Source organism: Anas platyrhynchos, chromosome 28, assembly GCF_047663525.1.
Source record: "Anas platyrhynchos isolate ZD024472 breed Pekin duck chromosome 28, IASCAAS_PekinDuck_T2T, whole genome shotgun sequence".
Lineage (NCBI taxonomy): Eukaryota > Metazoa > Chordata > Aves > Anseriformes > Anatidae > Anas > Anas platyrhynchos.
Window position 1 is genome coordinate 1865095 of NC_092614.1, and position 25255 is coordinate 1890349.

The window sequence follows — 25255 nt, forward strand, 5'->3', positions numbered from 1 at the left end:
AGGACCTCCTGGCTCCGGCACAGCTCCCAGGGGGGGTGCTCGGTGGGACCCTCCTGCAGCCAGCCCCGTGCCCACCCACCCTCCTCTTTCTCCCCACAGAAGCGTTTCCGCGCCGTCTACGACTACAACGCGGCCGACGAGGACGAGGTCTCCTTCCAGGACGGCGACACCATCATCAACGTGCAGCAGATCGACGACGGGTGGATGTACGGCACGGTGGAGCGCACGGGCGACACGGGCATGCTCCCCGCCAACTACGTGGAGGCCATCTGAGCCGCGGGAGGGGACGGGGTGTGCAGCCCCCCCCTGCCAGCCCCAGTGTGTGTGTGTGTGTGTGTGTGTGTGTGCGTCTCCCTCCCTCCCTTCCTCCCTCCCTCCCTCTCCCCCCAGCACCCCTTCTCCAGCGTGCCCTGCCGGAGCCGACATTTCGGTTTCTTTTGTGTTTCTGCAGCCGCCTCTGGTTCCTCTTGCCAATTTTAGCTTCGTTCTCGCTCTGTCGGGACTGAGGGACTGTCTGCAGGGGATGGTGGGGGCTCAGGAGACCAAACGGCCGTCGCTTTCCTTCTCCCTCAGTCTCCCCCCTTCTCTAGCCTTCCGGAGGGGCTGGGGCACCCGTGCCAGCCGGGGAACCCCCCTCCTGGGTGCTCGGGCAGTTCAGGGCTGGGGGAAGCAGCCGGGTCGCTGGGAGCTGGTGCAGAGGGGGGAGCAGACCCTCTGCTGGGACCAAATCCCCCCACCTCGCACCGGGATGGATGAACCAGAAGAACGTTTGCGGTTCAAGTCGGACCCTTCCTGTTTTTCTCTCGCTGCTGCGGGGCTTTTGGGACCCTCCTGAGCCCCCCACCCACCGGGCAGATGGTCTGGGGAGGCGGCAGGATCAGCCCCCATCCCTGTGCCTCTTCTGGGTTGAGCGTGGAAGCTCTTCCCCCTCTGCCACCGTGCTGGGGAGCATCCCAGTGCCTGTCCCCCCCAGCGGAGATTTGGCACCCTGAGCCCCCACACCGCCCCCCACCTCTCACTGGTCCCCAGTGGCAGTGGCTTTTGGGGCCACCGCTGACTTGGGATCGCATCACGGACCAAAATTTCAAAGCACATCCCCGTCCCCTTCTCCTTTGGGCTGCGGGGGTCCCGGGGCTGAGCAGGGACGGGTATAACTGGAAGCCTGCGCGCGGGGAGGGAGGAGTGAGGAGCTCCTGCCCCGAGGGACCAAAATGGCCAAATTCAGACATTCCTTGGCTCCTTCTGGGGCCACGTCCATGGGGACGGCCTCACGGAGTGGGAGAGGACCCCGTGCCTCCTGCTTGCAGTCCCCTTTCTCAAAGCACACCGGGTTGCAGGGTTGGGGTGACCGGAGACGGGGTTTGGGGTGCAGTGGGGCCAGAGCCCCCCAGCAGGAGAGGCGAGCATCTTGCTCCTGGCTCGTTTCCCAGCCGGCTGCGACGGGAGAAGAGTGGCCGGGGTTCCTGGCACTGCCATCCATCCCTTTGGGGACCCCAGAGGCAGCCGGGGTGGGTTCAACGGGATGGGAATCCCGGTCGGTGCTAAAATGAGCGAGCCCGAGGGTCGGGGAGAGGGGGCGGAGGAGCCCGCGTCCCTCCCTGCTCACCCTGTTCTTAATCACGTCCTTGTCTGGGAGCTGGGGGGGGGAAGTGTCAATGTGAATAAACCGTTTTTTAATGGACCAAATAATAACACAGGCGATGACGTTTTGGTATACGGACCTTTTTTTAATGCTACCTGGAAACCATTGTCCTAAGTCTCCCTGCCCCTGCCCTGCCCCTTTCTCCCCCAGCCATGGGAAACAAACCTCTTACTGCTTGATTTCTGCCTTTTCTCTCAACTTATGCACTTTTTTGCCTTTTTTCATAGCTGAAAAGCACCTAAACCTGTATTTAAAATAAATAAATAAATAAAATGATTAAAAAAAAAAAAAGAATTAAAAGCTAAATTGCTTCTCATCATGTGTAAAATAGACCTCATCCATCTTTGCTTCCCCGGTTGCATCTTGGTGCTGAGCTTAGAACGTGTTTTCTTCCGGATCCGTTGCTTGATTGGGGTTTGTCCTTGTGTACTCCTTCCCTTCGGGTTGAGCATCCATGAATAAAACATGATTTGGCCTTTTTAAGCGAGCTGTCAAATGGAACAGACCAATTGATTCTCCTTCCTGGTTTACTCGAAAATAAAAGTATAATTTTTACCTGCCGATTGTGCCGGAGTTTAATTGTGGTTGCTTTTCTCTCCGTTTTCCACCCGTTCTCTTGCCCCTCTGGGACATTTGGGGGGAGAGGTCTGGGGGTAGGGGAAGGCTGTGGGTGCCGGGGTCCTCGTCTCTGCCTGGCTGGGGTGGGTGCCGCTGTCGCTGGGTGCAGTTTCTTGAGGCCAGGGGGGTGCTTGGTGTTTGGGGGGGCTCCCTGAGCGCAGGGACCATCGGATGCCACCCGGAGAGCACCCAGAGCCACAACGGGGATCCACAAAGGTGACATTCCCTGGCTACTGCTGGTGGGAGAAAAAAAAACCTGGAAGGTGAGTGAAGGATGCTCTGCACACCCACAGCACGAGCTGAAAAAATAAAACTGAGGCTCCGTGGCTGCTGCTGCTGCTCACTGACAGCCACGGCGCTCCAAACAGCACCGAGGCGGGTGTTCGGACACAGAGCAAAGGATGCTACAAGGATGCTACAGCCCGGGGGTGCTGGGCTCCAAAAACTGAGCTCTCAACGCGGTCCCATGCAACCGACATCAACTTTGGGAGAAGGAGGCTCCTCGTCGCTCTGTCCCCCAAATAAATCCTGGGCCCTTTGGGTCACGTTCCCGTGGGCACCCCCAGCAATGAGGTTCGGGCAGCAGCGAGCAGGGGCGAAACCACCCTGCTGCAGGCAGCTGCTGCCTCCAGGGAGCCCGCTGCGCGCTGCCTGAGCGCTCCTCCAGCCGTGCAAGGCTGCAGCCCCATCTGACCGCGCGCGTTCGTCCCTTCCTCATCCTCCCCAGCTGCTGGCGAGAGGCTCGGGCAGCTTGGTGTCACCTCCATCCCGAGCGGGGCCGGGGGACGGCGAGCGCCGTGCCGAGCATCCCCCTGCTGCTGCTGCTGCTTTGCCCGGCAGGGAGCCCCCGGCAGCCCCCGCCCCGCCGGCTGCCTGCTCACCATGCTGGATATTTTCATCCTGATGTTTTTCGCCATCGTCGGCCTGGTGATCCTCTCCTACATCATCTACATGCTCTAGAGAGATGCCGGGGGAAAGGGGACTCAGCAGCAGCCTGGGGAGCAGCACACGGTGCAGGTGAGAGCTTTGATTCCTGGGGAGGGACGTGGCTGGGGGGGGGGAAGAAGGGGGGGGTTATAATTTATTTTATTATTGCCGTCAGCTCCTGCTCCCCCTGCCTGGCTGCAGCAGCCGGGCCCCAGCGCAGCCTTTCCCTGCTGGGTGCTGGCAGCAGGGCACCGGCCTTGGGTTTCCAAGGCCCTGGGGGGGCTCCTCGGCCCCTTCCCTCCCGCGGCTTTTGTCCCCGCGAGGGGAAGAAAGGGAACAGCGCTGGGGAGACGCAAGGAGCGATCCGGGTTGCATCAGCGTGGAGGAGCTGGGGGGGTCCTGGTGCCCCCCATAATCAGCCGGGGGGCTCCCTGTGCTTGTTTGGGGGGGGGAGCTGCTGCTGCCTGTGCTTGCTCGTGCAGCCCCCCCATCCCGGGGCGCAGCTCACACGAGCGTCTCCTTTCTCTCCTGCAGCTGCTACCCGGCTCAGCTCGCTCGGATCCTTCTGGAAAAGCCTCAGAAACGAGCAGCTCCCCACGCCGGAGGAGGGAGCAGCGCGGGGGCGGCACTGCTGGGGGGTGACTGAGGGGAGATGGGGTGGGGGGGGACACCGCACGCCCGCTGCCCCACTGAGGGATGCTGCGGGGAGGGAGGCGAAGGGTCCTGCCCCCCCCCCCAATGTGGCTTAGCCCCTTGGGTTGAGCACTTCCAAGGTCCGGGATTTGGGTTCTGTTTTGGAAAGCACTTTTTTTTTTTTTTTTTTTTTTTTTTTTTTTTTTTTGGGGGGAAAAGCATTCAAAGAGGTGAAATAAAAAGGAGGAATGACACGGGAGGGGGCGAGCGCACCTGTGGTGTCTGTGCTGAGCCGAAATGCGCCTCCCGCTGCCCCCGGGGGGCAAACCCCGCTCCTTGGAGGGGTGCCGGGCATCCTGCAGGAGGACGAGGAGGTGGCAAAATCGTGGTGTGAGGGCAGCCACAGAGGAGGCATCGGGGTCCCTGACCCAGCCCGGAGGGTGCCCGAGCAGCCGCACGGGGGCTCAGCCTCCCTTGGGTGCCCCCCACACCTCCCCGAGGTCTCCGTTCATCTCAGCGCACCAAAGAAACATTTTTCATCCGATGGAAATCTCCGTGGGAGATTTCCACGCGCAGACGCTTGGCAGGCCGTATGTGTCGGCCTCCTAGAGGATGAGGTTTTCAGGGCCCTGGCCTATCCCAGAGCACTTTTTCCTTGTGAGCAATAAACACCTGAAACACCTCCAACGGGGACGGCCGCCAGTGCCCCATCCCTCACCCACAGCACCAGCAGGGGTGGGTGGCAGAGGACGGGGCCCAGCGCAGGCACCCACGGGCACGCTGGAGCTGGTGGGAGAGACTTTGGGGAGGATGAGGCACAGAAAGGAGAGGGGTTGTGGGGTCGGGAATGCTGCATGAGGTGGTTTCCTCTTGGTAAAAATCCCAGAGAAACGCGAGGTTGGGGGCTTTGCCTGCGGCTCCCAGGGCGGTCTGGGCACCGCGGCCTCAGCCCCAGGCACCCCGCAATGCTGGAGCGGCTTCTGCTCGCTCCACACCAAATATAGTCGAAAATCAGAAGCCTGAAATATTCTGGGAGGAATTTCTTCAAACATAAGTCATGTTCTCGCTAAGCTCCGCTCCGTCAGCCTGTATCTGATGTCAACATCTGCGGTGATTAAGGGAGAGTGAGTAAGGAGGAATGCGTGGAATGGAAACTCAGCTGAGTGTGAAACCAGGAACAATAATTTTCTCTTCCTCCGAGCGCTCCGCTCGCCTCCAAGGGCCTTACGAAGCAGCCAGCTCTGCATAACGATCGCCCCACATCAGCCAGCTCGGTGCTGGGGACCAGCAGCTGCTCTGCGAGGTGTGAGGCTGAGCGGGGCTGGGGAGGTGCCTGCGGACAGACGGACGGCCACGACAGATTTTGGACAGCCGGAGCACTGCGGGTTCGGTCCTCCAGGCCACGGCTCCAGCTGCAGTCGGGATCGGTCCCAGTCTGACCAGGGCAGTAACAGCACAGGGGGAATTTTGTTTCTCATCCCAGCGGGGTGCTGTTGGCTCCAGTTAGAAATCGGCGGTGGAGGAGGATGCACCAGGTTCTCCAGTGTCACTGTCACCACTCCAGCTGTGCGGCCTGGGGCTCCCCACCTGGATGCCGTTAGCCCAGGGGTGTTTAATTGCGGGAGGTGACGAGGTGGTGATGCTGCAGGGGTCGTCTTCCAGTTCAGACAAATCTGGTTGGGGAAGTACCGCTCTGCCCCAGTGGGCTTTGATCCGTGGGGAAGGAAAGTCCTCGTCTGGTGGAAGCGTTGGCGCATGTGTGAACGCTGCAGAAATCCGAAGCGAACGCCAAGCGCTTGCTGAGCTATTGTGTATGTAAGAAAAAGAGCAGTGATTAATAATAACTAATAAAGCCATCAATAATTCACGTCTGGCAGCTACACGGAACTCGCATTCCTGGAGGATCTGCTGCAGGAGCGAGCTGGTGCCGGCAGAGCTGGCATTGCATCCGTGCCGCCTGCTGCCAGTGACTCAAAGAACTTACTTTTCCCGTCTCGCTGTGCTCGCATCATGGCATTCCTCGTGATGGGCTGAAATTTATCAGCCCCAGGAGCAGAGACACAGGGAACCCCCACCCGTCCTGCAGCTCTTTGTGTCGCTGCACGGCAGAGCAGCATCACATGCGAGAAACACAATGGGCCGAGGAGATGCGGCGGCTGAAGGCTCTGCTCCATTATTCCGAATTTCATCTGCTGAGGTTATTTATTGGTAGCGAGTGCTGCTTGCAAGGGGAGGGCTGGTAACGAGCTGGGCTGGAGCATTCCGCCTCAGCTGCTTCTTGGCTACGCGCGCTGCAAGTCTGTTTTCCCTCGGATTTTGAGATCGTTAGCGATCAGTTTGGGGGGCATTCCGTTCACTGAGAGGGTTTCAGACAAAGACTCTTGCATTTTGCTCACTTCACAAATTGGAAGTAGCTACAGCACAATCGTGGTACTGCAGCGTGCTCTCCCACATAACCTTCAAACAGCTAGAAAAAAGGGATGTTGTGAGCAGCTGCTGGCAGGCACGCCTGCTCTCGGGGAAAGGTTTCACCTCTGCCATCTACCGGCACAGCACAAAGATCCTCAGCAGATTTACTTCCCGTAGCCACTCCTGAATGTAGACAGATCCTCTCTGTAATTGTCTATTCAAAAAATGTGGCAGGAGTTTTTAACGTTCAAACTTCCCAGCAAATCATCACAGGGTTGTTGTCAGCTCATTACTGACGAAATCAAGTGAGGGCAGCTGAGATAAATTGGTATCACTTCAGCTGCTTCCTGCGGTTGGAGCTAGGCTTTCAAAAGCTCATCACAGGTATCTGCAGCTAAAATCCAGTCCTAAAGGAACGCTAAAACATCTGGAAAGTCGTTCAGGTGGAGAAGAAGAGTATTTGATAACATGAAGAAAATAACCGTGTTGTAAGCAATGCACAGGAAAGTAAGTGGGTTTTATTACATATTATGTATTTTTGTTTTGAAGGCAATATAGCAGAAAATCAAAGGTTTTGTAAGTAGCAAACATTTATATACTTTACTAAAATGGTGACCTTGGTCTATGTGTATTTATTTAACTTCTCTTCAACTTAGCTAGGTCCTATGAAAGGCAAACACACGTTAACAGTTCAGTTACTACAGTAGGCGGGGAGAGGGATTTAAAGTTTCTTCCGCTTTATTGGTTAAAAGACACCTGGAGTTTGAAGGAAAAGAAAAATCAAACTACTTAATCAAAACAGTTAAATTGCTTTCACGAATCAACTCTTTCTGCCAAAACTGAACGTACAATCTATGGAGCACTTCTGTCACAGAATGGAAGAGTTAGTGAGAGAGAGACCCAGGCAAACTGGAAAAAAATGTAGCTGTGCTTCTCTAATTATGTCTGTCTCTTTTTTTTCTCCTTGGATTCCCAAGAGAAAACAAAATTAAAAGATCAAAATGTTTTTGGTTCTGACCTAAGATAACATTCTTTATTATGTGTATGTGCATCAAATATGAAAACCATGTTACTTTTATTGCGTATGCAAACATACACAGTGGGAAAAGAATGCGGTTTATGTTCCCAAACCGAAGGCCCCCAGCCCGCTTCCTCAGCGCGTCTGAACACAGCCTCAGAGGAGCCTGACGTGTGAAACTCTGCTTTGAACACTTAGAGGTCCCCCAGTACGTTCCATGAGCTCATTCAGCTGTTATGACATGTATGCCACTAGCTTCTCCTGCTGTCACTCCAGCTCTTACTGGGGTAGAAATTAGAGAAATAACCAGGCACTGCTATGCAAACGTAAAAAAGTAAAATTAAAATAAAGAAAGGGAAAAGACATCCAGCAGGAGTAGAGCAAGAGTCTGTACAATTCAGAGCATCAAATGCTGTTGCTTCTCATGGTCAGGTACAGGATTTCCTTATGGAAGTTAGCTTGTGCATTTATGAGGTGAAACAAATTCAAAAAGCTGATGTCCTCCTCATCACGATCCCCTGTGAGCACAAACAAAAACAGTCAAGAATGGTCAGTGAAACTAAATGGCTTCTTTGAAGCTAAATCTTACTCCTTCAGTGTTTTAAACAGAGGTTGAATCAGCAACTTCTGCTTAGATTTACAAGGCATCAGCTACTGCACCTGGTGGTAGGACAGCTGTGGAATAACGCAGGAGACTCTCTCCAAAATTCCTTCATCAGTTTGTCCAAAGATGGACAAGACCAATTGTGCATTAAGACAAAAATCTGTCCTAACTGAGCTGTACAGATTGCCAGCGTAATCAGTCATGAGTTCTTATCAGGGCTGACAAGCTGTGGACAGGGAGCAACTGCAGCTTGTTGAGTTGAACAGGCTGGCTGGCAGCTGCTCAAAGCCTGTGTTTAGAGCAGCCTGAAAGGGCTCAGGCCCCGTGCTCTGGTGGGACGTATTTTTAAAGGACTGTTGGTTTCACCATCTGTGGCCGTAGGATTCTCTTAGTTTGAGTCTCTGCAATTTATCCCCACCCCAAGTGTATCTACCTGTTTTAGCAGTTGTGGGTGAGTGTTCACGCTGGCTGCTTGCACGCTCATTTCTACAAATAGTGCCTGCCTTGAAACTGCCCCAGGGGATGCTTTTAGCATCCCTTGGAAAGATGCACACTGTGATTAAGGTGACAAGACCAGATAAAACAAACGCCTTTCCTGATTACAGTAATTGATTGATTGCTATGCGATGTCAAAAACTTCAAGCACTCCAGTATCATTCTACTTGGAAGGGCAGGGATGGAGGGCAGGTTGTTATGCCACATCAGCTGTGTTGCTTGATGCCTTGGCCAGTGCTAGCTCCTGATTAAAGTCCTGCAGGCTTACCGGACAGTACTGCCTGTAGCATGTCCATGATTATATGAGCAAAGGCATTCTCCACGCTCTGCAGGAAGTTGTTTCTCTCCCCTGGAGTGCTGAAAACTTTGCAGACCTTCTGCATCATTTTTACTGCCCAGTCCATGCAGTACAGATCCTTCTCACAGACCTGATGTACACAGGAAATGTTAGAACACGCTCTTTGTGATGAGTATGACAATTTAAAAGACAAGATTAAATCTCAGAATTAACTATTGATTCTAATGAATGACTGAATTTGTTGCAGGCATGCCCTGGAAAATTAAGGCTTGTTTTGAGGACATGCAGGTTGTTTTTTATTGTTGGCACGCTAACGAAGGAACTTCTCGGCCTTTTGCTAGTGGTACTTCTCCTCGGGAGTAGGCTTGCTACCTTGCAGAGATGTGTTGGAGAGGGTGAAAGAGAATGAAGACTCTTGCTGGACTAGTCATGGTTTGTAGAAGTAGATAGGGACACAGTTTTCAAGTCTAAGAAAGCAAATCAGGGTGTAGAAAGACAAAAGGCCCTGCTCAGTAGTACTCACCAAAGCCAGGAAGACCACAAGTCTGGCTAACTCAAATGCTCTTCCATTCACAGCTTTGCTGGCCATGAAAGTGAAGCAGATGTTGTTTCCACTCAGAATAAGAAGCCGAGCATTGTTCTCCATGAGCCACTCCCGGGGAACAACTTTGCAATAAAATAGAGAGAATTTTATTAATTATTTTTTTTTTAATTACTATTTTTTAAAAAGGAAGGAGTGCCATTAAAAACCATTCTGGAAGATGTGAATTTATAAATTACTGGCTTTGGTAGCTAACCAGAATTTGTGAGGAGATACTTTCTGAAATACAGAGCGATGAAGTTACACAAGCAATTCTTACTAGCACTACAGTTAGAGCTCTTCACAATAGCTTCTGTGATATGATCTCACCCAAAACAAACTTTCAGTGCAAACATTAACGTTGTTCTGTAGAATTTCAGTTAGAACAAATATTGTTTGGCTTACCCAGCCTGGGCAATGTTTCCTTCATAATGGTTACACAAGATTTGAATTTTAAGGTTCTTCATAGATTCTTAAAATACTTCACAATGGGGAAAGCCTGAATTTACAACCAGTGCTGGGTTTCTTTCTTCCCCAGCTACTGCCTGACTTCCAAGTGTAATGACTTTTCCAGTCACACCTCAGCTACTGTAAGGAATATTGCAGTCAGTTTCCCAAGGCACCCGTGTGTCTGAAACACAATTATTGCCAGATTTGGAGGACATGAGCATATAATCCTATGGATTAATGATAAAGGCAAAAACACACCTGACAGCTCATCCACAAGACTGATAACATCGTCTGCTGTCCATTCTCTAGCTTCTGTATCATACAGCAGTTTAATTGCATCTGCTAGACCTTTCAGACTGGTCTCATCTGTTGGTCCTTCTATCATTTTCTGCCAAACCACATGTCCTGAGCAATATTAATCACAACTGCTATTAAGTGACAAAGTAATATTTTTAAGCAAGGAAGGTGCTAAACTGGGCCTTAAAGCAGAGTCAGGGGAGGGGAATTCAGGTAACGTAACTCAGCCTTTGTGACAGTGAGATTCTTTTCCATCTGTCATTTAATAGGGACAGTAGTAGTTGCAGCATGAACCACAGAGTGATTTAAAGAAACCCTGGTTTAACAGTTAAGTGAGAAAGGGGCTTTTCTTCGGAGAAGCAGACACTGCTTTGAGGTGCTTTCAAGCTAACTTTACCCTAAATACAGGAGAATAGAGGAAGTGAGGTGCCATTTCTTCACTTGAATTGTAACTTTATTTATTTTTTGGTATATGAGTGTATATATATATGTGTGTGCACACAGAGAGGATGTGTATCTTATGCATACATATATATATGCACACACATATTGGTCAGGTCTGGTTAACCAGCAGGATTTTTTTCTAGGCAATACAATTACAGGTTATTTGCATAAAGTCCGGTATTCAGAAATGCTGCATCCTACAGGGAAATCTCATTCTCAAGGAGCAAACTTTGAAAATGAATCCCTGAAACTACTCACCGTCAAGAGAGGACACTGGCCCAAAGATGATATACAACAGGCGAGCTTGGTTAACCATTGGCCATGGCTTTAAAATACGAGTCAACCAAAATGCAGAATCACTTCGATGAATCCAGTGGTTCAAGAAGACGCTACGACAGAATAACCTTATCCGCAGCTCCAGCTTTCGGGCACTTCCTGGGGAAAAAGAATGTAGATATAGCTCCATTAAGCCTTGTACAACACAGATAAACGTTTTATAGGAAGAGAGAGAAGGGATTTCTTAAGGCTGCCCAAGAACATCTGAGGGGTTCATAAAATTCTCAGCTGTTACTTCCTGAGTTTGGCTCTTTTGAATACATTGCAGTAATTCAGGCCATAGATTCTGTCAATGCACCCCCTGGTACCTTTCTGCAGCATCTCATGTATGCATTCAAGGGCTCTCAGCTGTGTTTTTTCGGTTACTCTGATCTTTTCTCTTTGATGGCATCAGTAAGCAGCAATAGGAGGAAGTGTGTGAATGGCCAAGTATAAAGTGTTGCACAGAAATGCCTGGTTCTGTGCTAGCTAACTTAAGAATTTTTTGAGAGGTATGTGCCACATCACTGTAGTATTTCAGAAATATTAAACCTAACTTTTTACCACATTTCTATCTTTTTTGCTTTCCCATTGATTCACTGGCAGTGTTGTACAGCAGGAGACATTCCAGTCCATGTTGCTCTTCTCTCTCTATATAACTTATGCACTAGTTTGATAATGGAACAATAAGATTTAAAACAAAACACAAGATCTCAAGAAAACTTTCTTCACTATAGGATATGTGTCAAAGGCAAAAGCACTTAGCTTTGCTTTTGGTGGGAAAAAATGTATTTATCTATATGAAAGCAAAGCATTTACTTTAAAAGGGCCACTTTCTGCATAATGCTGGAGCTAACAACATACGTATGAGTCAGGAAAGGAGCAGTATTAAAAGGCTCAGCTGAACTAAAACGTTCTCAAATCTAGATGCATCTTGTTTGCAGTAATCAAGCTCCATTTTCTGCCTTCTCCATGACAGTGCAGTTTGATTTTGTAAGACCTTTGTCTGCTTTGATGATTACCTGGTTTGCTGCTGACAACTGTCTGTACTTTACGGGGTAAATTGCTCAGCTCAGAGAGGAAGTTAAAAACCCGGTGACACTCCAGTTCATCCCAGCCTGCTGTTAGGATCTGAAAATTACAAAAGAAAGGCGGAAAATAGATGGATTGAGCCATAGATTTAGATCACAATGCAATTTCTCATATTAGATAAATTAAATCTGTCCTACAATTTATCAGAAGAATAGAAAGGCAAGATGGCATACCTAGAGTGTGGTTGCCAGCACAGCATCTCCCTGATGAGTGTAGGGAAACCATTATCTGCTACAGGGGTGCTGTACATTGTACCAGAGGTCGTACTTAAGAATCAAAAGCCTCTAACAGTGTTCCACATTCAGGCTCAAGATCTTATTTTTTGAATCTTATGTGGAAAAGTACACAATTGTATTTGCTACAAAGACAAATGTCCTGGCACAAGTGATTGTCTTATCCTTTACTTTTAAACTAAACGATCTCTCCTCTTGGTTTGTGAATTCGAAGCTGTGCAATAAAATGCTCCCCTTCTCCAATGTCTTCTTAGATAATAAATCACTAATCAAAATCCAGACTGCTTGGTAGTGAAATCCAGACCAAGGAATTCTCCAGAGTCAAATCAGCAACTTTAACAACCACAAAGGAAATCCAGAGAACTGAGTGAATAAATACCCCTTCCCCCCTCCCCAAACCTTAAAACAGTCTTCTGAATATATTGCAAAACCACAAATTAATTTATAAAACTACTTTAATTTTCTTTTATAATTGTGATACTTGCCTTCTCTCCAGAAAGATACCATACCTGTAAAAATACCCCGTAGCACTGTAATCCTAAACAATGCAAAGGACTTGGACAGCCATTAAATTTAAAGCAGGAAACCTATAAGCACAGAATATTAGTAACTTACTGTAACTGACCATAAAGAAATTCCTGAGACTGAAGATACTCAGTACTCCTTGTGTATATCAATACTGATCATGGGCATTCAGAAGGAGTCCCTTCTCTTTTTGTCTAAGGCAACGCGTTCAGTACGTACGTGATAGTTTAGCTTTAATTTCAAAACCAGGGTCAAATGGGTGGCCAAAAGGTGTCTAAGAAGAGCAATGCTATTTGCAGGAGATTTAGATTTCTATGGAGAGCTGTGCTCTTCCACCACAATATTTCTAGTTATCCGCAAATGAAGATAAGTTAACATCTGATCTTGGAATATGAGGTGGAAAATATTTTGGGGAAGAAGTGAGATCTTTTATTAGTCCAGCTGAGACATTTGGGGACAGCAGATTTGGGGCTAAGATTGATGTAACAAATCACCTCCAACTCTCCTCCCCACCCCAGATTTTCATCCTCCATCAATTTCCTGATGTAACTCACCATGTAGTACCACAAATAACCTGTTTAGCTCAACTGAGACGGGGGAAGAGGGACAGATCTGTTATAGGGTGGCAGAAGGGGATGTAAGAACTGCTTAAATCAGCATTGCTGCTCAGAAAAAAAAATCCCAGAACAGCCTCATGTTCAATATGCTGGTTTAGGCTTTTATATTATTATTATTAAGAAGAGACTGACTTCAAATCAATGAATTCATTATACTGTGTTAATAAACTCCAGCAAAGGGACAGTAAAAGACAATTCCACTAAAAATTACCTTATAGAAATGCAAGTGGCAGATCAAAGCTCTAGTGAAAGGAATGTGAACTTACTTCTGAGAGTATCTTGTGTATATACTTTAGCCTATCTTTTGTAGGTAATAGAAGTGTGCATCTTTTAAGCAACAATCCTGTGAACAAAACGAATACACACACCACTATGAGTACACATACACGGCACGTACACTTCTGAATTACCTTAAGCATTCACATCACGTGCACGTGATGCGTTCTCACCAGTGAAAAGATGCTGAGGCAAAAAGAGCAGCACGTAACAGTAAGCTGTGCTTTGTAGAAGAGATGTATGCTTTGTAGCAGGGGTACCTTTGACAAAAGGAATGCTGTCAGGAAGTATGTAAGCTTCCTACAGCACGGCTTGTTTGTTATGTTGTCTTAGAGTCCCTATTAGTCACAACTAATCCCTGTTAAAATAACTATATTGCTTTTAGAGTTACAGCTGTTAAAAATACTGGAAATAAATGTTGCTTGTTGCACCTCTTTTAACAGTCCCCCAGGGAAATCCGCTTTTCCTTTACATCATGGAAAGCTGAGCTTCCAAAATTTTTTCAACATAACCACATGCTCTAAAAAGCAAATATTCTAAACTCTGTTAATGTAAAACATAGCTAAGAGGTAAAATTATTTTCCTATGCAGGGCTGAAATGGTATGTGTTTAGGACGTCAAAGTCTGGAGTTCATTATAGTGTGGAACAGCTGTTTGTTAAGAAGCATTTTTTTTTTCTAAACTATTACAAAAATGGGTTAACAGCTTGCTCTTCAAAAACTTCTACCAGGATAATATATAGAGAGAGCTTGTTAATTAATCAAACAAATCCACAGAAAAGCTGCTACTTTTCTTCCTGAACTGTCAGTCTCTGCAGAAATACACAACTTCTCCAATGTCAAAAAGTACTTTATACATTTACCGTGGTTCTAAATTGACTCTTTCCTTAGAAGTGTGTTCACATTCTTCCATGACAGACATAATTTATTTATCAGCCCAGGACATGGTCCAAAGCTCAGTAAAGTCAATTTTCTGTTGACTAGGTTAGACTTTGGAGAGAACTCCCTGAAGAACAGTTGAAACTGTTAAGACAATGCCGTTGCAAGTAGGAATACAGACATCAGTTTGGGGAAAAAAATATGCTGAGTTAAAAGGGTTGAGCAAAATGTACTGCCTCTGGTTTTATAGAGCAAAATCCCCTCTGTGTTGAAGGTCAGTGCCACAATCAGTTATAACTCAAGTCCATTTTAAACAATGACTGAAATTTTGACCCCATTTCAAGTAATGGAAGATTTTACCATGCACTAGAGTGCAGCCAGACTCTTCTAAGTTTAAGTGAGATTTATGTATTACATAGACTCTGTGCAGACTCTCTGAACAGGAATGACTTTTTCCCATTGAGTCCAGTCTTTCCTGCTTTAAAGTAAATATTGATTTTGTAACTGATCTCTTAAGAAAAACATTTTTCTTGAGCCTTCCACTGATGAGATAGATATTGCCAATGATCTATATATTCTAAATATGTCATGTTTTTTATTACTAGGCCTACTACAGTGATGGGTTCACACTTATATTTAAATAACAAGTTATCATTTCATATGTGGTTACTACAACGACCAAATCAATTTAGATTTTTTTAAAAACAGTTTCAAAGTATCAGGTTTAATTTTAAAAATAAAAAAAATGCTAAAATTATTTTAAGATACCCCAAAACCTACATGGATTGCTTATAAGATGTCTTTATAGTCTGAATGACTGCAACAGTATTCCTCTACTTTGTGTATACCTTTATTTAATGTCAAGTTCAAACCATAATTCTACCTATAATTCTGCATCTAACCATGGCACCATTTTATTTCCCTGTCAAATAAACTCAGCGTTTTTTAATCAGCTAGATAACAGTTAATTGATATGGATCAAATTAGGATTTAATTTAGTTTCTGATTGATTAATGCTTATTGTGAGTGGGCGAAAAAAAATTCAGCCTTCTAGAAAGAATGTTCCTTTTCTGAGTGATGGGCTGAATGAGTTAGAATCAGTCTTTTAAAAATTAGTAAAAACCAGAAAGCAATCAATTTTGAATATGAAGACGTACAGTGTTCTTCATTACCACCAACCCTATGCTATTGTGCTCTGGGTTTCTATTATGTTGTGCCAAAAGAGGTCTGAAAGAGAACAATTGAATCTTTCCGTCCAGAAGGAGTTATACCATGACAGCCAAAGCGCAGGCATTTCCACATAAGCAAGGAGTGAGAGGAGAATGTGTTCTCCATGCCCATTTCAGCATTTGAACTCTGATACACGGCTGCCAAGGGGAATGCTGATCAGTGACAACTGTGATAACATTTTCACGATGAGCATGCTTCTTTTCTAAGAAGCGGAATGTGATCTGCAATACATCTCCAGTAGGCTATCAGGCTTTCTGATGGAAATGGTTGTTGGTCATTTTAGAGCTAGACTGCGTTTAAGTACTGCAGCTACATTTCCCAGACTGAGGAATGCAAGCTAGTCCAAAGTGATACATGAAGGCAGTCTGAACAGCCAAATTCCTTAGCTAGCGTGGGGCCTGGGAGTCTTGGTTTCTGCTGCAGTTTCCAGTTGTGGTGTCCAAATAAACTAAATTTGGAAAAACCTACTACTGAGAACTGATCCAGTTCCTCTGCTCAAACCCTGCTTTCCATTTACTATGAAAAAAAAATAAACATGGATGAGGCAGAACATACATTATTTTCTGCAAAACTAAAAGGTTTTGGAATCATTTCAAGCAATACCACTCCCCTCCAATTTAATGGTATTTGAGTAGACCGTTTGACATGGGGAGGAACTTTAATCTTAGAGGGAGCTGCACAAATGTTTTGGGCCATATACTCAGCATTTTACCAATCAATGCATATAACAGAAGAAACCTTTTAACCAAGTTTGGTTCTCCTGTAATTGTTACCATTTGCATTAAAGGATCACCTAGAGATTTGTAGTGCTCTAATATATAGGATCCTTCTTTCTTGCCAGGTAGCTCAATGTTATGAAAGTCTTGCAGTAACAGCCTTCGGTTTCCTGATGGGGTTGAGATGTAAGTAATAAGGCGGTTGCCGATGGTTTTTGACACCATGCACAGCATGCTGATATCCTTCACTGAAAAAGCAAAAGTCAGTATGCATGTAAATTTTTACTGCAAGAAACATGCTGATTAGTAGTCAACAGCTTTATCTTACTTCCGAAATAGGTCAAGAAATAATAACAATAATAAAGTATTACTGTTTGTCTCCTTTGCCAGTAGATGGTGATAATTATAAATGTATAGATCTAAGGAATACTTTTCACATAATAGGCAAAAAGAACTTCACATAGTCTGCAATTATAAATTATTTTTTGGTCATGTGGTTCTTCATACATAAAAATTCAGAGAATAAGTCACATAAAATGACACTCCTATCTAAAAGGTAAAACATTTAAAATAATAATGTATTTTTCTAAATGGAAAACTTTTATGGTAATTTTCAGATATTGGAAACAATACCCTTCTTACTAGATTCTCACCTGAGAAATAATTCAATAGCATTTGAGAGATTTCTGATGGACTTATTATATTCTCACCTGAGAGATAATTCAATAGCATTTGAAATATCTCTAATGGCAAAGTTTTAAAATATCCAAGTGTTGACAGAGATTGGGGATCTGTATCCACGATGTCGCAGTGCTGTCTGGAGTGACGGTTACTGCGTCTGTATTTCTGGTTAGGAATCAAGGTGTAGCTGGTCCTTGCAGTGGATGTCATTGTTCTGTCAGTGTCTTCAATTCATTCTGGAGAGAAAATAGAGAGAGAAACTTTTTCCTGCAGCACCTAACATGGCTTAATTTCATATAACAACTACGTGTGTGATATACAAATGATACAACATCGTCATCTCAAAAAATTCAGTGTCACAACTTTTTCCCAAATGAAGGTCTGAAAAGTAAAGAGTTTTAAAAGAACAATAAATATGTTTTTATTATTTACCTTCTGGTTTCTGAGTCTCTAGAGTAGGTACACTTCACATTGTCAAACAACAATGAGACTCAGTACATCTTAAAAAAATTAACTGAGATTTTTCACACTATTTTTTGATTCCAGCAGCTGAGGCTTCAGGGAAAATGCCAAAGAGAATGAGTGCTGCAGTATAATTACAAGAGCTGGCAGCACTGGTAGTAACACAACTGGAATCTGTCCAAGCTGCACTACAACATCTCTGTTACTATCAGCGGGAAATACACTCGGAGAATAGACCTCATTGTTTCTAAGATTAAAAATTTACAAAAATTACAGAAAACAAGTTCCAAACATCCTTCATATTTATTGCTAAAGCATGCAAGCCAGGCCTCTCTAATATGCCACTGAACAAAATCGCCACATCCACAATGGAAGCACTGTTTAAACCGACAACTGGAAGAATATGGGGCATTTCCTCATCCATGTCACAAACTGGTTTGTCTGACCGGTGCTTGTGCACTGTATAAAGCGCATTCCTTACACTGAAATGTTAGAAAGTTGTACTTTGGAGGAAGCATTTTTAGTTTAGGTATGTTATTATTCTAGCTAGCTAAGGAAGCTTATACTTTAAACTTTCCCAATGCTCATGAGCAAATGCGACTGCTCCTAGAATGACTGTTTCGTTTGGCTTTTATGCTACTTAAGCAAGAGACAGAAAATTGATGTAACCTTCAAGAATCCTTTAAGAACTTTCCAGAAATCACCCATAGATAAACACGCAGTTATATGAAAAAAAAAAATAAAAATATTTATCTTTTAAAAGCAAAGAAAGCGCAGTCTGAAAGTCAGTGGAAGTTTTATACATACAACTGTGGATTCAAAACAACTTAAATTCCAGGTCTTGTGTAAAATATGCAAAGTAGTGCCAGTCCTGCATAGAAACAGGGCACCACTAAATTTTGTTCAAGATAGGCTAAATCTGCTACCTACTTCTAATTCTCACTTTAGAAATAAATTGTAATCCTGTGTTACTTTCTTACTCTGCTTCCCTTACTGTCTTTAAGAGGACTATACTACAAGAATTTATGGCATCTTTAAGTGTTTTCTGAAAAGCTTGCCTTGGGTCTGCATGGTGTGTGAGGGGGGAGGGAATACTTTAACACAAGGGAAGTTTTCAGAAGTAATCAGTCAATTTCAGTCTGTTTCAACTCGACCAGAGTTGGATTGACTACCATTATTGTAACTTAGAGCAGGGCTAGATAAAATTAATGTAAATAAAAATGAGTACAAGCAGGAAGTTTCATAGGCCAAAGCTTAGAGACTTTACTGAAAGCTCCCATTTGCTTCCTCTCTGACTTAATGTGTTTTTTATTTCTCAGGGAGTTCAGCCAGAACAGTGCAATGGACTGTGCACCTCCATCTGCTGCTGGGACACCACTTGTTTAGAGAACTGCTTAATCGAGGCTGGAAATTGAAAGGTAAACGTTAAATATTTAACTAGCTGAACCCATAACACTAGCCAGGAAGGGTCATCTTATTTGTTGCTATAAACTGATTTGTTTACAAGCCAGAAAGCATCAACTTCCAATCTTCTATACAATGTTTCTTATCCTTAAGCAGTCGCTAAATTCCTGCTAATTGATGCACTTTTGTCCTGATCAGTATTTTTCTGAGTATGTGTTAGCATTTGGCAAACACTTATTACAAAAGGTTGTTTACTTTGGAGATTGGTTTGGAGCATTTCTGTTTCCTTTCCTCATCACAAACTGCATAAACGAATCTCTTCAAATATTAGCAGGAATTTTCCCTTTTTCCTCGTCAACACACACAAAAACCTACAAGTTCAAGTGAGGAATGACAAACCTCAGGGCACCCAGCACAGCCACGGGGTACATAAATACTTGTTACCCTGTGGCCTACACTGACAATTTACAGGAAGCGTATTTATATTTGTGCTGAAGGTTCTAACACTGGGCTGGTAGTTCAGACCAGACCCATAAACATCTAAATCCGTGAATAACTGTGATGAGAAAGTCAGGGAGCCCTGATCCTGCTGCTGATGGCGACAGGGATCTCTGTGTTGTGAGGGATTGATGGTTCGGCCTCATCCCTTCGGGAATTCCTCAGAGGGGAAATGCCAACATCTGATTCTTTTGGCACAGCCTGGGCTGCTCAGGCAGCAGTGGTGGATGGAACGGGTCATATTTGGCCTTTTACCTGTGCTTTTGTGTCAGATTGTGTGAGGGATCCTTAGGCCAAATGACAAGCCCCCTGCACCCCGCTAGGCCGCATTCCCCTCTGCTCCCTGCATCGCTCTCAGGTGCTGCCCTCCAAAACGCGGGTTAGCTGCCTGAAAACAGTGACCTGCACCTCTGCACCCACGTCCAGTTAATAGAGAAGGCCACACAGTCCGTACCTACCCACAGACAGGACTTTATGAGCTCTGTTTTACCTCACGGAAATTCCTTCCCCACACGCACCCCTGCACCGGGCCGCCTGCCAGGCTGCCTGAGGGGAGCGGGCAGAGGGACAGAGGCAGCAGCGGGTGAGCAGGCCCTGCCGCCTGCAGCAAGCACCGTGCGTGTCCTGAAGGGAAAAGGAAACACTGAAATTAGTTTTATTTATTTATTATTTAAAACATAACTGGTTTAAGTCGAACATCACTACCTCCTTTACTTGAGTTCAAAGCTGGGGCTGGGCAGGGTTATGCACACAGCGAGATGCACACGCAGGCGGGGGCACACCTCTGGCTGTGTGTTTTGGTCAGGAGATGGACTGTTTGTACACCCAGCGAGAAGACAGTTTGAAAAGAAACTGCAAAAAACATTAAAGAAATCAGTTTCGGGGCGGTGGTTATCAACAGGGCGATGGGTGCAGCAGCAGGTGTTTTGGAGGGAACAAATTGCTGCATCACTTCATTTCAGCTGTATTTCAAAAGTATTAATAATAATCCCTCCCTTCCTGCCTGTGTGGGAATTCTTAGCACAAATTACTGCGCTAATTGGCTTGCGGTAATTACTTTCCCGCCTTTTTCCCTGCTGCCCCTGTCAGCAGAAAGCAGCGGGCTCGGGGCTTGCCTTTCCCGCCTCCTTGTCCTTTTGAATATTCAATCAGGCTGCCATGTGGCCACACCCCCCTCATGAATATTCAACTGCTGGGGGACATGAGGCCTGCAGAACCATAGAATCACAGAAGTGTTAGGGTTGGAAAAGGCCACCAACATCATCTGGTCCAACCGTCCCCTGTCACCAATGTCACCCATCAAACCCTGTCCCCAAGCACCACGTCCAACCTCTCCTTGAACACCCCCAGGGACGGTGACTTCACCGCCTCCTTGGGTAACCCGTCCCAATGCCTGACTGCTGTTTCTGAGCAGAAATGTCTCCTCATTTCCAACCTGAACCTCCCCTGGTGCAACCTGAGGCCATTCCCTCTACTCCTGTCACCAGTTACCTGTGAGAAGAGGCCGACCCCCAGCTCCCTGTCACTTGTGTTACTGCATGGCCCCGATGCCGTGCAAAGTTGTTCCCATCAGAGGCCAGGGCCACCAAACCCAGTCCTCTGTCTCCTGGGGAAAAAAATGATCCCAAGCAACGGAGGCAGGCTCTGGGACAAGCTTGTTACACAGGACATGAAGCCTGCATGCAAACTAACGATGCTGCAGAGAGATGTCACAGCGCTGAGGCACGGTGCCATAACGCACGTCTCAGAGCAAAGCTGTAGTGCTGTAAAATGAAAATATGGCACAAGCCCAGCTGCAAACACTGCTTGTGAAAGCTGTGCTGCGACGGGCGGTTACAAATTGCTGTGCTGTTACACTGCATGGTGAGAGAGGGGCACAGCATCGTCATTTTGGGTGCTGGATGATCAGGGAACAGTCCAGCGAGCTGCCGTTGTCAGTTGGAGCATTGGAACGTTGTCAGTTCGTATTCACTACAAAACTGATTTTAGAACTGTTATTTCTTTTAACTGCTGCTTCTGAAACCGCTCTCTAAATAACTAGTGCTTTGGGGGATAGTAGCACAACCCCTGGGGAGAGGTTTTCTTGCTGCTCCTAAGGCACTTCCCATACGATGGCAGCAGAGGGCTGCAGCTGCCTTAAAGGATTTTTCCTCAGTAGGCTTTTCTTCACAGTTTCGTTTTTTTTTTTTTTTTTTTCTCTGTAAGTTTATTGAAGGAAAAAATTGCCTTAGCAAAACTGAAATAGAAACCAAATAAGAGTCAAACCCAAACATAACAATATGGCATCCTCTGCTAACTGCTGCTTAAATTAACGACAATGAGAGCGGGAATGCCACGGTGATGTAACCGTGGCTGCAATATTCACCTTGAAAAGGTGAATTAGACAAGTGTGCAAAAATAATGCAATTCCATAGCAGTTGCATTCTGCATCCGTAAGCTCCTTGAGCATTTCTGTCACACATAGTAAGGTATCATCCTCCTCTTCCTCCTGAATGCGTTCCTGTTTTGCCCTGCAGTATTCCCATAGAGAGAGATGCATTTTAGGGATTCCTGAGTAAAGACTTTCACACTTTTCTACTTGTTCATTTTGCTAGAAACACTGGTACCTAGTGACCAGGTAATGGAAATGGAGCATATATGGAGTACACTTCCCCTGGAACAACTTTTTGGAGCCTGACAGTGAAATAAGGGTTTCTGAGGTGGGGGGACATCAAGATTCCTGTGTTAAACATGTACTGGTGGACCTAACCTACATAAATATGTCCGACTACTTAGTGATTGGCATAATTAATTATAGTAACAGTGACACCAACATCGGCAATTACAGTGCGTTGTGTGGTAAAAGTATTATCTCATGTTTGTTTCAAATTGGATGAGTGACTCAGGGCTGTGTTTTTTATTTGAGGTTCTGTAATCCTAGCCAGTGTTTGTAAACTGTTCTGGGATGACAGGATGAAAGCTAATAAGGAAAAAAGTACAATTGAGTTTTATACACTATGGTAATGGTTCTGCTCGAGTGCTAACTGCTTATTCTATGCATAAGTGGCCTTGTCTTGTGTACCCAATTTATCTTTGCTCTGCCTACGCTGTATGTGTGAGCAGAGTTATGTAAGTCTGGTAAAAATACCGGTTGTGTCTCGAGTGCTCTGCTGCTGCCAATGATAGCAACGGTGGCAGCACATTTAAATGACAAGAGCGGGACTTCGATGGAGTCAGCTTTTCAAATATGTAGGGTTTAGACGGCAGGCAGCTGCTAGTGAGATTTTCCGAGGGGCACGGGCATGTCAGGCATCTAAAACTCATAGGAAGCTACGGGGTAAATGTGAATGCTCTGAAGCCGTGCTCCAGCCCGGCATTAAATTCTGCAGGAATGCTCGTGTAGCAGGATCTAAATCGTTCCTGGTATTAAAACAGCACAGCTTTCACTCATTACACATGCATCATTTTCAAGAAAAAAAAAAAAAAAGAGCCCTGTGATAAGATCATCAGCTATATTTAAATGGATAACTAGGTGCAAATAGGAAAGAAGACCGGTTAGTTAGGGGTACCTTAACAGAAAAGAGAGGAGGAAGAATTTTGTGCTTCAGGGTGGGGAAGGGGAAGCCCCCAGGGCCCTGTCCAGCCCCAGTGGTGCCAGGGTTTTGAGTATGGGAAGGATTGTCTTGCTGCCCCCATCCCATTCGAGCGAGCCTTCTTACATTTTAGACTCTGAGAGCAGGAAGGATGTTACAGTAATGCCAAGCCACTATGTTCAGCCTCCCAAAACTGGCTTTAAATATTATTATTTAAGGTGTTCTTTTTGCTTTTTAGTTTAGAATATACATTCTTCATGTCTTCTGATTTTTCCCTACCTCCACAAGGGCTAGATTCTGACTAAATAACTAGAAAGCTATTAAGCAATGGACATAAAGATGGCACTTTTTTATTTTTTTTTGGTGGTTTCTTAAATTAAGCTGGGGCTTTAAAAGAAAACACCAAATGTGGTGGGACTCAAAAGAGAGTAGTGGAAAAATGGCACCACTAGGACCAGCACTAATAAGAACAGCATCTACTGCACTGTAAACATTACAAAATGGAAATAATAATAATAATAAACCACAGAAGACAAAGCGCTTCCAAATTTCATGTCACTTCGTACACAGTCTTAGGCAGTAAAATTTCGTCAGTATTTACTCTGTTTAAATCTAATTTTTCCTCATTTGCCAAATGTGTTCCTCTCCTGAGGTTTCAGTGAAATTCTGAAATGTTGTTAAGGAGCTCCGGCGTAGTCTTTCATTTATACTCGAAGAGAGCAGTTTAAGGCTCGTTACGAAATGAGAAAAGTGTACAATTAATGGGGTGGGGGGGGGTGTTGTTGACTCATCCAGCGCGAGCTCTACTATGCCTTATGCAAGGACATGGAGCGAATTAAGGCTCTGTTTTGTATCATCCCTTTTAATGAATTCTCCGGATAAAATGTCCTCTTTGCTTTGCGGTTCTATTTAAGGGCTGCTGAAAGGCTGATGAATGGCACAGGTCTGAGAAGGACAGGAATGTATACGGCCAGAGGCCTGGCCCAGACCTCTGGAGCTGCTTGATCTGCTCGGAAAGTGATCAGAATTTTGATAACGCAAAGTCCAATTTTCATGTTATTTTGCTTGCAGAACACAGCAATAGGGATGAGGTGCAGCTGAAGGAATTAAAAAAAAAAAAAAAAAAAAAAAAGATAATTGAAAATCCAACCAAAAATAGGCAAACGAGGTAAAAAATTGTGAAGGAATTACTTAGTACATTCCATGTACTAAATGATCAAGGTATATATATATCTTGAATGCCTGGCTGCTCTGGTCCTTGCTGCAGTTCTGCGGTGCTGTATCGTCCACGTGCTCACTTCAACACGAAGTGGCATCCTACTGAGCTCAGGGCTGCAGAAAATCAAGGCAGGGGCTTCACTACCACACAAAACTTCCCAGTGTCCCTCTTCCTCTCTGGATCCTAAGTGTCTTAGTCGGGGGCATGTGAGGAAGGGGAGCATTTCTGCTTAATGCCAGGACTTGCCCTTTTCTCCTCGCCTCTCCAAGCTGGAGCAGGGAGCCGAGGGACTGTCTCAAGGATGCTTGGAAGTTACGTGGCAGCTCTGAGGCAGAGTCCAGAGCTGAAGGAGATGTAAAACTGAGACAACAGAGGACATCCAGGTGTTATGGGTCTGTGCTCTGTGTATCCAGACATTTAGGGTCCCCCTCAAGTCAGAGTAGTTCCTCGGCAGTTCCTAAATCCTAGCTGAGGATCTGTACTCTGTATTTTCCAGTCTGCTCCTTCCCTAGAAGTATTCCTTATATTATTCCTGTCTTCGGCATTTCTCCATCTTCTGGATTTGCAGGGAAATAGATACCAGCACAAAAAAAAAGAAATGGATTACTAAGAATTCATTAGCATCTCAAATCAAGTTCCTCGGGTTTTCTGAAGAGCTGAGCAAACCTGTCAGAGTGGAGCTGGTGCTATTCCTTTCTGTTTCTTTTTAAGATGCAACATTCAGCCCTAAACAGATGGGAACCTGTCAGCACAACATGCAGATAATTATCCGTTTGAGCCATGGGAAGCTTCATAACAGATAGGAAGTTATTGCAGCCAATACCGCTCTGCTTTATGATCTTATCAGTTTGCTCAGGCTGAGCATATTGGTGGGCCCTATTATTCCTTCGAAGAAACACCAAGAAAAACCTTGTTTCCATAGGGAAAAGTTCACTGATGATTTATGAATCAGCAATTGATCTTCCTTGGGTATTTGGGTTTGCCTTATATCAAAGGGATCTGACCGTGATAAATAACTGAGCTTTCCAAGCACGTCTCTGTGGTAGCAGCTGTTCCTGCAGCTCTGTGAGAAGCTGGGGATGGGATCAGCCAGGAGCAGCCTTTGCTTTTGTCCTTACAAAG

General features: G+C 45.6%; 2 protein-coding genes and 1 long non-coding RNA gene across 9 annotated transcripts in view; 1 reads left to right on the forward strand and 2 right to left on the reverse strand.

Annotated features, from left to right (window-relative positions):
• The window catches only part of LASP1 (LIM and SH3 protein 1), a 27275-nt gene extending 25073 nt beyond the window's left edge, over window positions 1-2202 (forward strand). Inside the window, exon 7 of the mRNA XM_038168684.2 lies at window positions 100-2202. Within this exon, the coding sequence (XP_038024612.2) occupies window positions 100-273 (174 nt within the window). The 3' untranslated portion in view covers window positions 274-2202. The remainder of the gene's footprint in view (window positions 1-99) is intronic.
• On the reverse strand, window positions 1818-6506 carry LOC119714056 (uncharacterized). Its single transcript, XR_005261206.2, has 2 exons — window positions 5805-6506; window positions 1818-5624 (listed from the first exon to the last, which is right to left on the reverse strand). It is a non-coding gene; the product is annotated as an uncharacterized lncRNA (long non-coding RNA).
• Window positions 6507-6727: 221 nt separating this feature from the next.
• Window positions 6728-21327, reverse strand: FBXO47 (F-box protein 47). 7 transcript variants are annotated; one of them, XM_072029027.1, is made up of 13 exons: window positions 20834-21327; window positions 20048-20194; window positions 19801-19966; window positions 17008-17214; window positions 16375-16545; window positions 13464-13540; window positions 12565-12642; window positions 11753-11861; window positions 10674-10850; window positions 9933-10079; window positions 9168-9310; window positions 8615-8774; window positions 6728-7765 (listed from the first exon to the last, which is right to left on the reverse strand). In XM_072029027.1, exons 4-13 carry the CDS (start codon window positions 17186-17188, stop codon window positions 7653-7655), a joined length of 1356 nt encoding a protein of 451 aa, XP_071885128.1. In that variant the 5' UTR covers window positions 17189-17214; window positions 19801-19966; window positions 20048-20194; window positions 20834-21327; the 3' UTR covers window positions 6728-7652. The 7 variants fall into 7 exon arrangements, with proteins under 7 accessions (XP_071885128.1, XP_071885130.1, XP_071885129.1 ...); XM_072029029.1 differs by lacking the exon at window positions 20834-21327 and having other exon boundaries at window positions 19833-19966; window positions 20048-20791; XM_072029028.1 differs by lacking the exon at window positions 20834-21327 and having other exon boundaries at window positions 19797-19966; window positions 20048-20791.
• Window positions 21328-25255: the final 3928 nt, after the last annotated feature.